Source organism: Acartia tonsa, chromosome 2, assembly GCF_053477335.1.
Source record: "Acartia tonsa isolate MP-2025a chromosome 2, ASM5347733v1, whole genome shotgun sequence".
NCBI classification, from domain to species: Eukaryota; Metazoa; Arthropoda; class Copepoda; order Calanoida; family Acartiidae; genus Acartia; species Acartia tonsa.
In genome coordinates, this window is record NC_137261.1 from 39825058 (window position 1) to 39843640 (window position 18583).

General features: G+C 31.7%; 2 protein-coding genes and 1 long non-coding RNA gene across 4 annotated transcripts in view; all 3 read right to left on the minus strand.

The window, feature by feature from the left end:
- Positions 1-375: 375 nt before the first annotated feature.
- Positions 376-8296, minus strand: LOC145311827 (uncharacterized). Its single transcript, XM_080150821.1, has 13 exons — positions 8248-8296; positions 7263-7357; positions 6759-6817; positions 6203-6324; positions 5206-5333; positions 4773-4810; positions 4110-4203; positions 3876-3960; positions 3048-3130; positions 2598-2682; positions 1495-1549; positions 790-1029; positions 376-573 (listed from the first exon to the last, which is right to left on the minus strand). The coding sequence occupies exons 2-12, from the start codon at positions 7343-7345 to the stop codon at positions 974-976; spliced, it is 888 nt and encodes a 295-aa protein (XP_080006947.1). The 5' UTR covers positions 7346-7357; positions 8248-8296; the 3' UTR covers positions 376-573; positions 790-973.
- LOC145311830 (uncharacterized) lies at positions 8294-9401 on the minus strand. Its single transcript, XR_013876801.1, has 2 exons — positions 8985-9401; positions 8294-8829 (listed from the first exon to the last, which is right to left on the minus strand). It is a non-coding gene; the product is annotated as an uncharacterized LOC145311830 (long non-coding RNA).
- A 1648-nt stretch (positions 9402-11049) lies between these two features.
- The window catches only part of drongo (Arf GTPase activating protein drongo), a 28909-nt gene continuing 21375 nt past the window's right edge, over positions 11050-18583 (minus strand). For both annotated transcript variants that reach the window (XM_080150814.1, XM_080150813.1), the window contains 3 exons: positions 17317-17844; positions 11865-11918; positions 11050-11243 (listed from right to left, as the gene is read on the minus strand). In XM_080150814.1, the coding sequence (XP_080006940.1) occupies positions 11167-11243; positions 11865-11918; positions 17317-17844 (659 nt within the window). In that variant the 3' untranslated portion in view covers positions 11050-11166. The remainder of the gene's footprint in view (positions 11244-11864; positions 11919-17316; positions 17845-18583) is intronic.

The following is an 18583-nucleotide window of genomic DNA, read 5'->3' on the forward strand; positions in this document are numbered from 1 at the left end:
TTTAAACCTTCTATTAAATCTAACGAGTGATCTTTATAATAAAGTAATAGGATGTGTGTTTGTCTGTCTGTCTGTCTGTTTGTACCGAAAGATCTCGCTGACCGCTGAAACGATCGGGTTCTCCTTAACAGGGTTAATTCTTATAGGTCCCGGGAAGGTAAATAACTTATTAACTATTTTGTGGGAGATTGAAAAAAAAACAATTTTACGTGTCCCTAGAGGCCTCTAGGGGCGTATCCGCTAGTATTTAAAGATCCTGTCATTTAAAGACATGAAAGGTACAAATCTTATTTTCTTTTTTATTACTTAATGAAAAAATATTTTTATTTGATTTAAAGTTGGCAACTCAGCAAAATCCAGATGGCGGCATTTAACCAAATAGAATAAGAATTTAACTAGAATTAAAACGGTTTATAAAACCCAGGTCTGTGTTAATTAAAAAACTTGAAGCATGATATAATAATGGTGCCAATAGAATCCATTTTCTATTTCAATATTTGCAGTAGCAGGTAAAAGCTGGCAAACCTGATCCTCCAGACAGTCTGAGATTGGTTCTAACTGCTTGAAGTTCACCTAAATTAAATAATCCATAACCTTGAAAGAAAACCAGGCGTAATAATTGAGATACCTAATAATAATCAATCATAATTACAGACCTTTTATATACGTGTAGTTATAATATTTGTTTAAAATTACTAAAAATATACTCTACAAGTTCCTCTTAATTTTAATTATTTCTATATATCTTCATATTTTTTCTTATTACCTAATTTTCATATTAAATTTTACCTTTGTAATTTTGGGGAATAAATGTGACCATTCAGTAAGCTGGTACAATTCAAACTCAACTTTATCCAAATCAAGAATTTTTAAGGTTGAGCTGAAAGCTTTAAGAAGGCCAGCACCTGTATCAAGCTGACAATTATGAAGTTCCAATATTTTCACATTTATATTAGGCTTAACGTGACTTATTTTATTGAGAATTCCACTGATTGAAAGATGCACAAGTTCTGTACAGTTGTTGATAATCTAAAAACATTAACATTTTTTAATAAATCGTGACATGTAAGGGATTAGGTATTTATTACCATTTCCCTTTCTAATTATGATTTAAAGTCTTTTATTTTTTTTATTTTATTTTTTCATTTACAAGTTTATTAAATTACAGGAAAAAAATTGCAAAGAGGTTAAAAATTGGCAAACTCCCTTATTAGGTAAGTTTTTCTGATTATATCACTTTTGAAGTATAAAGAAGCACATATTTTAAGCCCCTGTTTATCCTTATCCCCAGGGGTTAATTTCCATTCGGGACACTTCTATGCCCGTGCCTTCGGCATCTCGGGTCTAACAAAACTGGTTTTAATCTTATATTTGTACATTTTTATATCCACGGAAAGCTGCCAGTGCATATATTACATGATGCGATAAACTAACTTTTAACATACTTAAACTATTTTCCAATTTGCTATCAAGCGTAAAATGTTGATGTTACACCTGATGAATATTTATGAAACCATCTCCAAATCCACTTGCACACAGCATTAGTTCTCTACAATTTTACAGATATTTGGCTAAGTTTATTTTTAAGAAAAACTTTTCAGGGATCATAAGAGATAAGACATTGGCCGATTTATTGATTGTGTATCTCCAATGACGATACACAAAATTACCCCTTTTGTACATTACAATTTGTAGTTAAAACGTTTAAAACCCTCAACTTAATGAATCAACCAATCAAAATTCAATAATAGTCCCGAAAGTCGTTAAGCAAACAAATAAAAAAACATTATAAAAACTTTGGGGACTAGTGTAATAAACAGCTTATTGTCCCCTTCATTCCTGGAATCTTTTAGATGTAGGTAATTCTTAAAATAAATTATAGTATTTGCAAATAGCAAAGTCAAAGAAAACAAAAGTTACGCTTTTAATATTGAGAATTTATAACGACTTTTGTTAATATTCCAATTTTATCTGTACCTAATGCAGAATGGTTGGTCTTTAAGAGCAGCAAAGTTAATTACACTTTCACTAGTTATATGAAGAACTTTTAAATTGTGCCAGCTATGAGCAATAATATTACATAGCCCTCCACTTTCTACAAGTTTTTTATTTGTATCATAACATTTAATCATTTTAATTTTGGGAAGTTACATTTTAAAGTTTGCAGGTTGCATAACTCATCATTTGCAAACTCAAGACTTTGCAATTTACTGAAAAAATATTTATGTGAGTTTAGTTTTTTTATGCTTTATATAACACTAAGGGCTAAGAGTTCCTTGAAACCCCTCCCCCAATTGTATTTTTAAAATGTTTTTTTTTTGGGGGGAGGGGGAGGTAATTTTCTAGGGGCGATTTTTCCTTGGTAGGATTGTGGTACCCTACCAAAAAAGTTGTAAACCTTCCCAGGACCCATGGGAAACAACACTGAAAAAGAGAAACATATCGGTTCAGTGGTTAGTGAGATCCTTCGGAACACACAGACACACAAATACAGATGCTGTTACTTTATTATCAGGATAAAACTCATGAGTAAGACTTTGTACCTAATAGGTTTTAAAGATATTTTTGCATTTTATTACAAAAAAGCATAAACTCACATTCCTGTGACAATAAAGTAGAACATTTGCTATGTCTAGTTTACAGTTGTGAATACTCAGTCTCTTCACATTTGTAAAAACTTCACTTTTAATAATTTGTCAATCAAATAAAACATCATTTATTTTGGCTTAACAAAATTAGGATTATGAAGTATGCAATATTTTTAAGATGCTAGCCTATGATATAAGTAGCAAGTTGTATTTTTTAAATAAATACTGAACCGATTAGGTTCTCCTTTAAAAGAAGCTTCAAATATGTCTTAAGATGGTTTTAAGCATTTTTATTTTTAGATTTAAGTCTAAAATTTTTTAGGCTATTTTGTTTCATTCCCTACCCCCTTCTAATACACCCCCAATCCCCCGATATATACATAGGCAATTTTGTATTTTAAATATGAACCCCAAAAAACAATGAAAACATTAATAATAACTTATTTATGATTGACAAACCTAAATCTGTTAAAACTTTGGAATGAGCCAACATCTTCGACATAATTTAACTTGACACATTCAAGATTACCAGAAGTACAGTTCTTACATGGAACCATATGATTTTGAGTTCTTATTCTCAAATGGAATAATAGTTTTTGTTATCCTTATATAAAAGTAACAGGGTGTCTATCTGTCTCTTTATACTGTATACCGATATGGTTCTCCTTTATAATGTGGCTTTTCATAGGTCATAGGAGGGAGGGTGTCAACACCCTCCCAAGAGAAATGGACCAAAGAATAAAAGACCCTACACCAAAAACAATTTAGTTTCTGTACAAAATACAAAGGGGGGAGGCGGATGTGCCACTTTTTGAAACCAAAACTAAAAGTCAACAAAGGAACTCAACTAAAAAAAGAGTTACAGGTCTGAGATTGTGCATGACAGTTGCTTTATAGAGGTACAATATGGAACTTGAAGAAACGGCGGCGCAACCGCCGAAAACCGCCGTTTCCCGCCGAATTTTTTTTGCAATTTCTCGGCGGTTTTCGGCGGATGCGCCGCCGTTTCTTCACAGTTCCATATTGTACCTCTATAAAGCAACTGCCATGCAAAATCTCAGACCTGTAACTCTTTTTTTAGTTGAGTTCCTTTGACTTTTAGTTTTGGTTTCAAAAAGTGGCACATCCGCCTCCCCCCTTTAAAAAGGGGGGTAGGGATGTCGACTTCCCTAGAGGCCGCTAGTTTTTAACAAGTATAAAGAAAAATTTATGCTTTTTTATTTCTTTTCTTTTTTAGGTAGTTTTGTTTAAGAATAAAAATAAAATGTCCAAAATCAAATAGTAAACCTTTAATATATTTGCAACGCCCAGACAATTGTAACAAGATAAAGTTTTTAAATTGTTCAAGCTTTCTCCATCAGAGCAGATTATGCTAAAAATAAAAAAACATAATTCAATAAAACTACCTAACTACCTTGTCTTATCGTAATTTAAAGCTATTTTTGAAACACCGAAAACCCAGCTCCCCAATATTATAATTTTTGAACAAAAATTCAGTGGGGCAATCTCCCACATTTGTACCTGTTATTGGCCAAGCTGATATTGCTAGGTTGGCAGTGAGTTAATAATCCTCTAATATTGACAGGGTATATAGTCTCATCCTCTCCATATTTCCCTGTAAACAAAGTTAGTTAATAATCCTCCAATATTGACAAGGTATAGTCTCATCTTCATATTTCCCTGTAAACAAAGTTGGTTAATCCTCCTCCAATATTGACAGGGTATATAGTCTCATCTTCATATTTCCCTGTATACAAAGTTAGTTAATAATCCTCCAATATTGACAGGGTATATAGTCTCATCCTCTCCATATTTCCCTGTAAACAAAGTTGGTTAATAATCCTCCAATATTGACAAGGTATAGTCTCATCTTCATATTTCCCTGTAAACAAAGTTAGTTAATAATCCTCCAATATTGACAGGGTTTTTAGTCTCATCTTCTCCATATTTCCCTGTAAAGTTAATAATCCTCCAATATTGACAGGCTATACACTGTATAGTATACAGTATCATCTTCATATTTCCCTGTAAACAAAGTTAGTTAATAATCCTCCAATATCGACAGGGTCATATTTGGGGGTCTTTAATATGATGTGTTTTCCCCCAAAATTCTTGAAAAAATCAACTTAAATTACCAATCTTTTTTCAATTAACAAAAACAAAATAAAAAATATATAACACTACCTATTTTAAGTTCTTTTAGGTTCAACCATTCAGGTTGTCTGATTATAGTATAAAAGCATTATAGTATTATTCTTATGATATTCCAATAAATATTTATTACTAGCGGCTAAGCCACTAAAGGGCTCTTGAAGAATTGGCACAAACAGAATACTTTCAATTTTAGGTTTCAATTGTCCTAATAAAATAGGTAAGAGGTTTTTTTCCAGAAAGGATGGAGCTTTACTGTAAAGACATCCTGTTACTTTTATAAAAGAATTATTCTTAAGGATCTGACGTAAAAACCAATAACACAATACAAGAACATAAATAAAACGAATCGAAATGTCGAATTTATTTCTGTTGCTAATTTTGTATTATTGAAAAAGTTGCATATCTTATTAAAATTAATTGGATTGAAAGGTGGCTATAAATAACACAATGCTTTATATCATTCCTGTTTTCTAAGTAATTTAGGATCTCCTTTTGAAAATATGGATAGAAAGTGATGCTTTTTATTCTTGTAGCAAATTTATCTATCAACCAGGCATAAGGTTCTGTAATAGAGCAACTTACATCATTCTTCTAGTCAGGGATAAGGGAAATAATAAGATTAAAAAAACAAGGATGATAATAATCATAAAACAAAACTTCATAAAGTTATTTCATAAAGTTCGAAGTTATGCGACAATCAGAAAAGATATTTATAATCAAAAGATGAAAATCGCAAAATTGCTCTCATAAGTACATACTACATACTACATAGTCCCCTTTACAAGCAGACCTACCAAGAGGGGGGGAAGTTTTGACACATTTGCGTTAACAGTGAGTATAGGCTTTTTCTTTGGACTGAGAGGATAGGTTATTAGGGATAAAATCATTCTCATATGATAAATTTTCCCAAGTTTTAAGCTTTTTTGGTTAGGTCTCCAGGTTCAGGAGCTGCAGTCTTCCAGGTTCAGGGGCTGCAGGCCTCCAGGTGGTCTCCAGACAGGCAAAAATGAAATTTTTTTTTAAAGAGTTAGAGGTCAACTTATAAAACAAAATATGCGTATTTTTGAATGATATTTCCATATCTAAAGATAAAAGATGCATATTTTCTTTTATAAGTTGAACTCTAATTCTTCAACAAAAATTTTTTTTTTTTATTTTTACCTGTCCAGATACCACCTGGAGACCTGCAGATCCTGAACGTATAGGCTTATCCAAAAAATCTTAAAACTTGGGAAAATTTATCATATGAGAATGATTTTATCCCTAATAACCTATCCTCTTAGACCAAAGATAAAGCCTATATTCACTGTTTCCGCAAATGTGTCAAAACTTCCCCCCCTCTTATTGACAGACAGATAAATCATCAATAATTAACGCTTCGCTTCTAAGAAACAAATGGATTAAAACTGCATTTTTTTTAGCAAGGATAGGCGTGTGGAAGATTAATTAAATTCCCATTCCTGGTGATGACAGCCAACTTGAATATGAAAATATTTATCTGAGTTGATAATAAATTGTGGAATATCCAGTTGTTTATTTGTTGGATCACTTGTCCAATCACAGAGGCCAGGATCAAAAGTCCATTCCTGGAGAATTATATGAAATTAGACTTATTTTGATGGTTCTAAATGCAGTTTTATAACTTGTTTAGATTTTTTTGGACTGGAGTCCCACACTCCTTTAGCAAAACTTGTAGGCACACGCATCCTCACAAAAAAATAACATATTGTGTGACCTTTAAACCGATATGATTCTCCTTTATAAATTTTTTAGTAGGTCCGGGGAAGGTTTATAACTATATTGAGGCAAAGAAAAGATATACCTCAAAGAAATACCCCTTCTTCCCCCCTACCACTTCCTTCTAAAGGCCAGTATGGGCGTATCCGCTAACGTATTTACAAAACAAAGTATTATGTTGATAACATGCCCTTTTTGATCTTGATATGGGATTAAAATTGACGAAAACTAATTGATTGTTTTACCAAGTCCTCTAGTAAAAATAAATAAGTAATTTATATTCCTGAAAATGTTGTTCTAGGTAGCTGATGTGATTATACAGACTCCAACAAACTTCTCTTGATTATTATTACAGTGTGCATACACAATACACATGGCAAAAAAAGAAGCAAAATAGAAATCTTAAACTTAATTATAATTTTCCGTTACTAAAAGACTATAGGTAAACGAACAAGATCAAGTGATTTTAAGCAACTTCCAGCAGTTATATCAAGCCTTAGCTAGTTCAAGTTTAATCACATTCAAAGAAAAAAATGAATTTGGCGCTATAGATCATCAATTGCTCAAACAAAAACTATATTTATAGGGATGGTAATAAATTTTTAGTTATATAACAGTCTAAACTCAACAAAACGTTTGATAGTAGTTCAACAACAATTCATAAAACAATAATCTAAAGGCAATTTTACGATGATTTTTAACAAATCTTAATCCTTAACGGCACCATATTGCAATTGTTATATTTATGAATTATAGATTTAATAATAAGCACATGTACCCTACCTTAGATTTTGTTTGTCCTGGTGGTCCAAGTACTTTATAATGCCTGATATTACCAACTCTGGTAGATTATCCAAGGTGTTCATTATTGTGTCAATCTAAATAAAAGTACATTACAAAACACCTTAAGTTAAATAATAGTGGAGCCTGCAAGAGTTAAATAGCTGCACACCTATCAATCGTTGACGCCATAAACCAACCTCATTGGTTCTAAGATTTGTAAAGTACTTACAGTTTTAATTTTATTTCGAAGGGACATTCAAACGGATGTGCAGTGGACGTCCGTAGATTTATACGACTTATTTTGAAAAATTAAAACTATTAGAACCTTTCTTCTAGCCCTAATATAGCCAATGCATGTTAGTTTTTTTTTAACATACTTGGACGGACAGACGTACTGGACGGGCGGCGGACGTCCTTGGTGTCCTTTATTAATTACTAGCAGCTGCGCCCCTAGCATCTAGAGGCTCTATATTCGAAGGGGAGAAAAATAGCCTAAAACCCTACCCAGACTTATTATTAAAAAATCAAATAGCCTAAAACCATCTCAGAGCCTATAAGAAGCTTCACTGTAAAGAAGAACCACGTCTGTTCAGCAATTAGCGAGATCCTTCACTACAGACAAATAAAAGCTTATTACTTTATATTATAGGATAATTATGCTCAGAGTTTACAGAGACCATCAATTTAGATGTCCCAATGGACAAATAAATGACGAGACAGCACTATTTTTTTAAATCAATTTGTGGAAAAAGTGAAAACTGTGTTTTTTCAATAAGACATAAAAATAAGGGTCAATGAGAAAACAAGGTGTACTTGAGACTGGCTTAACAAATCTAGAGAAATGGAGGAATAATCATAAAAGAACCTAAACCTTCCTTAAATCCTTATATTCAATTTATTACAAAAATAAGGGAAGGGTGGCAAGGGTCTGCGCTATGCACTAAAAGAGAAACACCGATGTTTCTTTAGTCCATTTCAATCTTACCTTCTTTAACTGCTCTATAACAAAACATATTAGTACATTTTATTCATCTGAAATATTTAATATGATAAACTAATAATAAGCCTATGTGCAATGACAATAAGTTTGGACTAAATCATAAGAAGAAATTAAATATAGTTTGACATAATCCTAGGTTGTCTTTCCAATGTTATACGGATTGATTTGGGCTATTCCCCTCAAAGCCTTGTTGAGCATGAAACCCCCTTCTCCCCTTAATTTTGTATAAAAAAACTTCCACCCATTCTAGATTTTATTTTACCTTTTTTTAAAAAAAAGGGACTGGGGGGTTCGGTGCTCGACAAACACTTTGTGGGCACCTAGAAGTGAGGTACGGCACTTAATTTGTTACATTAAAAAATATCATTAAGTTATTAATGTTTTTAGGTTAAAAATGTAGACAAATCGGAGGCCACACCCCATTATATTCCATTAAAAAAAATACTAATGATAGCTAAGTATAGAATAAGATAAATTAAATTTGAATATATTTATTAATAATGTGAGATGCAATGATATAGTTGTATAGAAGAATAGATAGATAGATAGATACAAAGGAGCACTTATCTAAAAAAAATGGTGGCCAAAGTGATTACAGATTTTCCCGCCAAATCTAAGTGTTATAAAGGGTGTCCAAAATATTGAATATCCCATTAATTTTTGTTTGGGGCAATTTTTAAATAAAGTTATACCTAGGTATCTATAACATTACTAAAAGCCACCTATTGAATCTGTGTATTTGTCGATTTTGAAAAAGATTGTCATTTAACCGAGGAAAACTTTTAATCAGAGATTATATAATCCGTAATACAGTTAGGATGTTGAAAGTTTTTTCCTTCTCATTGTAAATATCTTATTTTTATGTATATAAGAGTAAAACTGTTTTCAACGACTTGTTGTACACAATTACGGTTTCAAACTTTCTCTATATAAATAGAGAATGAAAAAATAGTAATATTACATCTTCACTGAAAACATACCTAATTAGGGCTTGAATAACAAATGGGTAGTTTACTATTTTGGAAAACTGTTTTATTTTCAACAACCTAACTGTAATTTCATAATTAGAAATTATAAAGAAAATAGGTTTGTTAAAGTTAAACTTAAAACAATCAATCGAAAGGAAAATTTAATCTCTTATCCACCAAATAAAACTAAACTTTTAAAAATTACAATGAATTATTTTTCTAATTACAACCTTATGATTAAGTATAACAAATGGACGTTTTTGGAAACTCAAAATAAAAATATATAGGTAACATTTTATCCAATGTGGAAAATTTTCTCAAGAAAGAAAAGCTTTGAAAAAAAAGAAACTGATAACGAAATCTATATATTTAAGTATATATCACATTAAAAATCTGACTTTAAATTAAGAGAGTAATAAAGACTTAAAAATTTTAGATGAATTAATGATTTTTATCTATTAAAATGGAATAAAACTAAAAAGTTAAAATTGATATTATTCTTATAAAAACATCTAGATAAAGAAAGAAGCAAGTCAGGGGTGTATATTCTGCACAAGATTCATTTTTTCCCCAGCTACTTTCCCCCCCCCCCTCCTAGTTTTTTTTCCAGCAAGAAAGGGGGAAAAATGGAAAAATACTTTTAGGACTCTATTTTACAAATTCAAATTATCCCCCCTCCCCCATATTCCTAGTTTTTTTTACCAAGGATATTTTCAGTTATCTTAATTTTTACATTTTTTCCCCCAACCACCTTTTCTTTATTCCTCCCTCCCCCTGTAGCAGGGTCAACCATGCAGAATATACACCCCTGAAGCAAGGCCTATGTAATATATTCTACTATGAGTCTAGCTAGATAATGATGCAAACTAAAACACACAACAAATTTACCTGCTACAAACAAGCATACCAATGTACAAAGTCAAATATAAGCGAAAATATCTAATGATTGATGGAAGGGTGGGTTTTATTTAACCTACCAAAAAACATCTAGGAGAATAAATCAAATAATTAAATGAATAGATACACAGTTTTATCACTAATTCAATTAATAAGATACATAAATATAATTAGATAATTACACGAATATGATATTTCTAATAAAAGAATTGAATCCTCTTACATTTTAAAGATTTTGTCGATAATTCTATAAAAATAAACATCTATTTGATCAAACTATTACAGTAAATTCCAGCATTTGTTTATTTTAGTTTAATTATTAAAGCCTTTAGTTTTTTATTATAATGAAGTAATTAAAGTTTTCCATTAGTATTTATTAACATTGATTTATTTAATCTTTAAAAATAAGTTCTGTCAATTTTATAATCAGATCTAAAACAACATTATGTATTTAGGAATTCAAAGAAGGAATAAAAACTTTTACTTGGAAAATTGTATATGATTTTTTTTGATAACATAACTCAATCTATTTTGCAATTTAATTTCCAACTTTTCTCTTAGGTAAAATAGCAATAAAACGAATAAAGCATTTAATGTATAGTGATTATGAGTGAAATAAATGTACAATCTTCAATGATTGGATAACGCTTAATAAATATTAAATATGTAAATATGATTATTGTTCTTAAAAATATATTATAACTCTTAATTGTATATTTGGATCTATTTAAACTTTCAAGTTAAATCAAATGTAAAAATCAAATCCTACAATATTAAGAGTGAATCAACCAACTGTAGGAAAAAATATTGAAAAGAACAAGACAAACAAAAAAAAAGACACCATTTCAAAATTTATTTACTATGAAATAATTTATTTTTAGTAAGCCTTGTTCTACTGTTTTTTAATACAAGTCCCTGTTCCTTTAAAAATTGTTAAACCATTCAAAAATAAAAGCATTAGCCGTATAAATATAAAATAAAATGGATGATGGCGTATGACAGGGGTGTATAACTGTATTCTCTGTTTTGATATCTAAGTTCAGAGGAAAGGATTATGTGGATTTGGAGCCGGGGTCATGTTCTGAGTGAACACGGGAACATTGTTCCAAGGATTTCCTAAAACATTTTTGAAAAATTATCATATTACCAGGGATCTAAAGGGATAAGACAATTAACGATTAAGAGATGTGTCCTGTATATACCCAATGATGATACACAAAATAACCCCTATTGTAGATTAAAATTAATGGTTTAAAGGTTTACACACAGCTAGTTTAAACCAACCAATCAGGATTTAATAAAAGTACCCAAAGTTTTTCAGCCAAACTTATTTAAAAACTATTGGAAACGGTTTAATTTACAGTCCAATTTACCCTCCATCCCAGGATTTTACTGATAAAAAATCTAATCCAAATTAATGTTCTTACAAACCGTAATAAGCATAATATTAATTCAAAGGTATAAACAAAATTGCACTTAAACTTGTTGCATAATTGCATAAATACAGAATTTTGTTTTAAGGGCATACTTACATTTTTTACATTAAAGCTGATTCGCTTAAAACATTGTACCTAAATCGTACCTATTACAGGAATCATCATCCAAAGATTGAAATCGATAAGATAATCTAACATGCCTAAATTAACGAAAAAAGCTAAATATTACGTACGGATGGACGTATTTACGTACAAATCCAAAGTATGGAAAGCTTTGATTTTAATAAGTAATTGCATCTACCTGATTTATTATTAAAAGGTTTGGGCGCAGCTGCAAACAGATCGTTGTTGTTTTCTAAAATATAAAGATTAATATACATAAGTATTTTTCAAAACAAGGATGTTCAAGGATTCGCATATTACACTATTTACTTTCATCTCATTAAATTCTTAGATCTACTGCAGTTCACGGTAAAATGTACTGAAAGTATATATTATGTTCACCCAAAATTTTAACCGACAAAGAGGCCTACTAATTATCTGGAACTAGCGGCTTCGCCCCTAGCCTCTAGGGGCTTTGCCCTAAGAGGTTTGATCAACCTAATTTTTCATATTTTAGATTTAAAAAGAAAAAGTAAAAAAAAAAATTTTGGGGGGGGTTATTTTTTATTTTTTTTTTGGGGGGGGGGGGGGTTGGGGGTTTCCCATCCCCCAAGAAAATAGCTTAAAACCATCACAGGACGAGTAGGTATATTCCCTGAAGAGTAGAGCCCAATCGGTTCAGTGGTTACTGAGATCTTAAGCTTCAGACGGACAGACAGACGGACAGACGGACAGACAGACAGACAGACATCGTTCTACTTTGTATTATAGATAGCCACTGTTTCAGTTTAGAGTTATCTCGCAGCGCACATATATGCGCGAAAAAGACTTATTTACGCATGTTTTCTTCAGATAACCTTTTCCTGTGCATCATTGGATATTGCATTTTCCAGATTATATATTGGCCTTTTTATGCTACTCATTACGATGTGCGGGCATAACATGTACGTTAAGCCGTTTGGCCGCTAACAGCGAAACGGCTAATAATCATTCATATATTTTTGGAGATAATCCTTACCAGAAACATTTTACCTACAGTGAACTGCAGTAGATCCAAGAATTTACTAAGATAAAAATAAAGAGTCTTTAAGATACCAGGCAATTTTTACTATCTCTAGTACCTAAAACTTATAAAATATTGACTATTCTTAAATGATTATGAACCTTACTTTTACATAAGATTTCAAAATCAAAAGTAATGGTGTAAAGTAAATACTGTTTATTACTTTTTTATTGCATCTTTGCTATTTTCTACTTTATTTACTTATACTTGTTTATATAAACAATATTTTACAACATTTACATTGCAACTTTGGCCTTTCTGACATTTTATCCAAATATAAAAATTTAGTAAAATAATATCTAAGCAATACTGAAAAAAAAGATCTAATAATTTAACATTTACATCTAAAACAGAAAAATCTAAACGGATATTTATTCAACAATACATATCTTATATTTTTTTATAATACGAAATAACTAGGCTGCATGTGTGTGTGTGTACTATTAGGATAAAGTATGAAGTTTCTTGTGTAATTCTACCCACATCTTCATAACATCCATGCTGTTTTGTGCATATTTATAATACTAAATCTTGAACCTTTTATAAACTGCGGAAATCAATAGGTATTATATTTGACGTAAATAATTAAAATATCCCATTCATTATGACATCAAGAAGCAAAGCTCCTATCCTATCACACTTTGTCGCACGCCATTACGGCTTTTAGTTTATGATTTTATAGGCTGCTATTAAAGGTATGGAATCTTGCAAATGAGCATGAAAGCTTTATATTATTTTGTTTATTTGTAATACAAAAATATTGTTTTTGGCTTCTATTTACGATAGAAAGCTCATTTTTGCAGTTGAGTATATCCTTAATCCTTATATAAAAATAACAGTATATGTTTTTGTGTACCGTAGAATCTCACTAACCGCTAAAACCAGGGTGTCGGAGCCGTTTAATTTTGATGCGGCTCCGGCTCCTACCTTAAAATTAATATATCAACTTTTGTTCATTATTGAAATTGATAAAATAAAATAAATAATATAAAATATTTTGCTTTTATTTGATTAAAGCTATATAAAAGTAGAAGGATGTGTGTCTATTTGTTAAGTAACAATAGTTTTTCAGTTTATTATATGGAAATAAACCGTAGCCAAATTATATTATTACTTTAAAAAATCACTTTTTGGCTAATCTGGAGCCGGAGCCGTTTTTAACGAAAAATACGGCTCCGGATCAGGCTCCACCAAAAATGTTGCTGCTCCCGGCTCCGGAACTCTGGCTAAAACGAAATGGTTCTCCTTTACAACGTAGTTGTTCATAGGTCCTGGGAAGGTTTAAACTACTTTGGGGAGGGTACCACACAGAGATGGAAAAAAAACAGGTTTTTTTAAAAAAGATCAAACCAGTTTGGTTTTTTTGGTTTAAACCAGGTTTTTTTTTTTTTTGGATAAAAAACAGGTTTTTTTTGGTTTTTTAAAATAATATCCAAATTATAGGCCTGCCCCCTCCCCCTTTTTCTCACCCCCGAAACGGGAGGTGCCGAAATCTGCCCAAAAGGACCCGAAAAATGGCAGCCCAAAACCGCCCGCCCAAAAGTGCCCGCCCGATTTGACAACCCTGACTGACAGTTATTTACTGTATTATTTACGTTATGAAAAAATATAACTGGAAAGATAGGCCTTTACATAAATATTAAAAAAAAACATTTAAACCATCCCACCTTGTTTTTTTTGGTTTTTTAAAGCTTTTTTTTTGTTTAAACCACTTGATTAAAACCACTTGTTTTTTTATGCCATCTCTGGTACCACCCTTCGCAACTAAAGAAATATTACTCCCTTCAAACTAAGGGGGGGGGGGGGTTAATGCAACCATCTCGTAATCAGTGAGCAAATGACACTTAGAATTCGAATTTCGATCTGAACTTTTGCATGAGTAATCCTTGGTAGGTCTATTTTCCCTAAATCGAAGAAAAAATTGGAAAATTAACGGCTAGCGGCTAAGCCGTTCAGCCGTTTTTTGCCTATTTTCAGGGTAAATCCATCATCAATTACGTAGGAATAAACTTTTTAAAACATATTTTTGGTTTAATTCATGTTAAATGATAGCAATAACCAATTTTAAAACTTCTAGTACCAACAGCTACCGTCTAGAACCGTTTGATAGCGTTTTGGAGTAGAAAAGAGTATTATGTTGAGAGAGGTTTCGTGACTAATTTGCAATATAGATATCAAACAAATGGCAAAACAGATGAGCCGCCAGCCGTTACTTTTTCAACTTTTTGTTCGATTTAGGGAAAATAGATCTACCAAGGATTACTCATGCAAAATTATAGATGGAAATTCAAATTCTAAGTGCCATTTGCTCACTGATTACGAGATGGTTGCATTAACCCCCCCCCCCTTTTATTCTTAAAAAATTGTATGTTAAAAATGAAAATCAATTCTACAAATGTAATCAAAATAGTATAGTATTAAAGGAATCTGATTAAAACGAATTTTTCAAAAGAAATATAAACACCATGAATGGTTGAAACAAGAAATTAATTAATATTATTTTCTGAAAAAAAAATAATTAAATTCTGCACTAAAATCCAAGTACTTTGATAATGAATAAATAACAAGGATGACAACATCCATAAGTAGCGAAACCTAAAAATATGGATGGACATAGGGAAAAAATGAACTATAAAGCAGTGTAATACAAATTAAACATCAAAATAAAATGAATCACGAAACCTTTTATGATTTATTATGTGAAAATCTAGGAATCGATCTAGCAACATGACAAATATGAAAATCTTAAAGAAACCTTTGTGAAAATATGTAAAATTTCAGCCGTCTATCTGGACTACGAGTTGAATAAAACATTGAACACTTAAAAACTAGGAATCGATCTAGCACCCCAATCAATAAGCAAATCTCAATGATAGAAGTATTCAGAATTTGAACTTATTTGATCTCTGAATCTTTCAGCCGTCTATCTAGAATAGTTGTGAAAATCATGAAAACTTAAAAATCTAGGATGAAAATTTCATGCGTCTATCTTGAAAAGGAGCTGAGAAAATACTTTTCCCCAAAAACGTTTCAGACGGACATATCAAACTAAAAAGCGTTTACGCCCCAAGAGGCATAGAATAGGGGGAGATGTCGAACAACCATTTAATTTTTTTGGCTGAGGGTGATGTAAATTTTTCTGGGGGGGCTATTACTCTTGGAAGGTTTCCCAAAAATAGTTAAACAAAAACTTCATACGCTACATTATACACATATAAAAGACAGGCGTTCTGTTGTTTGTACAAAAGGATTTCTCTCTGGTAAGAACAAAATTTTCTTGTTATATTTTAATCAATTAAGTAACACTCAAAAAAACGCGCGGCTAGAGCTATACTACACAACAAGAACAAACTTTTCATTAGAATAATTTCGCTTTATTCAAACATTCTCAATTATAATCGTTTGAGAGTTTAGCAATAAAATAATATATCTATCTACCTAATTAAAGATTAGTTAAAAATAAGTATATTCTATAGGTCTTTATGGAGTGCTTTACTACACAATACAATACAACAAAATACTAAACATAACATTAAAATATTAACTTATGCTATAGCTATGTATAAAAAAAAACGCTAAGCATATAATTTTTAAAATGGCATTTCATTTGAACAGCTATAGGGTTAAGATCTTTAAAAATAATAGGAGGTTTGAAGCTTTCTTGTAAAGTACTGAACCTACCCCCCCCCCTTATTTTGAAAATAAATTCAAATTAAGGAGTGTTAGTTTTTTGTTTGTTCATTATTTTAAGTAAGGTTAGGTTTATATTAGTTATTGGGTAGACTTACAGGGTACAGGAATAGGCCCTGCAGGGCTTATACAATAAAAAAAACACTTATATTCAATAAATATGTAAAAAAAAGGGGAGAGGCCAGGTTATCAGCACTGAATAGGCACTTTATTTGAAAGACCGAATATATTTAATAGTATAAAAGAAAGATAGTATTCCCCTAATTATTTATCGTAGAACTTAACCATATGTTGGTTCCTATTTAACTTACCACAGATGGACAGTCCTAGAATGACCAAGGGAAAGCTAGAGTAGGAAGGGAAACAAAAATATAATAATAATAATATATACAAATTGGGTATTTTAACCACTGATAACTAAATCTTATTAGCGTTGAAAGAATTATATAAGTGCAAAAACATTCAAAATTAAAATTGATGTTGAGTAAACTATTTTGCTGTAAGATTAATTTGCAAATTTTATGTATAAATGATGTATTTGTTTCTTAAAATATATCAACATTAAAAAGAGAGCAAAGGGAACATAAAAAGCATTATCATTCAAAAGTGCCATAAACATTGATTCATTAGTGTGTAAAAGCAAAGAAATAATATGTACAATCCTTAGTCCAATAGTTAGGCGTCATATATTTTTCATTATGAATAAGAGAAAGAAAATGTACGACGCGACAACGGAGTATCTTAATAATGTAAAACTTATGTTAGATAATAAAACACAGATAATGAATTAGCAAAATCAAAAAGGTAGGTGACATCTAGAAAAATAAAAAATGTGGAATGATTATCATATATAACGTATTAAATTATAAATAATATAGCAGAAAAAATATAAGTTTACCTGAGAAATTTGCACCTGCCAGTCCAAACCCATTGCCCGCACCCGCTGACGGCGATGTGCCAAACGGATTGGTGGAAGCTGCCGCCGATGAACTACCGCCAACAGCCGCCCAAATATCACCGCCACCTCCTGCTGTAGGTTGCAAAGTGTTACTATTTGCTTGCAACGACGGCTGTTGGTTCCAACCACCGTTGCTTCCGGCGATTGTCCAACTAGATGTGTTATTGGCAGCTGCGGAAGCTGAGCTGCTTCCGTTAGCCGAGGCCCACAGAGATCCAACACCAGCGGCAGAACTATTTGGGCTAGTGCTGACATTCCATGCGTTGTTTCCAGCGGCGGTGGCCCATGGGGCAGCAGCCGCAGTGACGCCCGAACTAGTACTGCTAGCCGCGGAGCCCCAAGCACCTATCGCCGGACTGAGGCGACCCATTTGGTGTTGTGTATCACTAGCGGCGGAAGACAGGTCGGCAAAAAGGCTGCCACTTGCGCCGTTAGATTGTCCGCTACCGCCAAATAAAGAATCCGCCACCTAATGTTTATGTAAAAGGTGCTAGGTTGAGAGATATAAAAGTGTGTGTGTGTGGTAATTTTTGTGTATGTGTAACATTTCCTATTTTTTTTAAAGTCTACTATGGCAACTAACTTTAAATCTTTTTGTTTCAAATGTGTATAAATGTAATTAAAATTATTACTGTAAAATATCGTTATTTGTAAGAGTTGCACAATTAAAAACCACACTAAAACTGCACATAGGATGGAAGCTCTTACTATTTATAAGCTTTCATTAATAACCTTAATAATAACAAGGATGACAACATGCATGAAAGTGGAGCTCAACAAATCAAAACGCCAGAAAAACAAACATTACCGTTAAAATAGATTAGCAACGCATTCAACATCCAACAACATTTCAAAAATAAGAATCTATCCCTAAATAACTTCAATACAGGATTCTTAAAATGGACAAACTTACATTTCAAGACTTAATTATGCTTCCCTCATAACATTATACCTAATGAAAAAAAATCAGACAAATAGGATGATTTTATTTTAAAATTACTTTTTTTAATCATCATGTTTAAAATGGACAAACGGGCTTTTGGTAAAAAGAGTTGTTACTAGGGATGGGAATCCGTCGAAATTTTGGGCCGGATTCGGATTCCGGATTCTGAAGGAATCCGTCAAAAAAAGTGACGGATTCTTGCGGATTCCGGATTCGGATTCTAGCAGTAATTTAAAAGGCCGTCCGTCACAGAGGGATAGCTTT

Excerpts from the sequence above, each read along its gene's own strand:
- LOC145311827 (XM_080150821.1), bottom strand. The coding sequence starts at position 7,345 with ATGAACACCTTGGATAATCTACCAGAGTTGGTAATATCAGGCATTATA. Across the intron at positions 6,818-7,262 it reads CAGGACAAACAAAATCTAAG|AGAAGTTTGTTGGAGTCTGT; the intron begins GTAGGGTACATG and ends ATAATAATCAAG. Across the intron at positions 3,131-3,875 it reads GCGTTGCAAATATATTAAAG|AACTGTACTTCTGGTAATCT; the intron begins GTTTACTATTTG and ends GTTCCATGTAAG.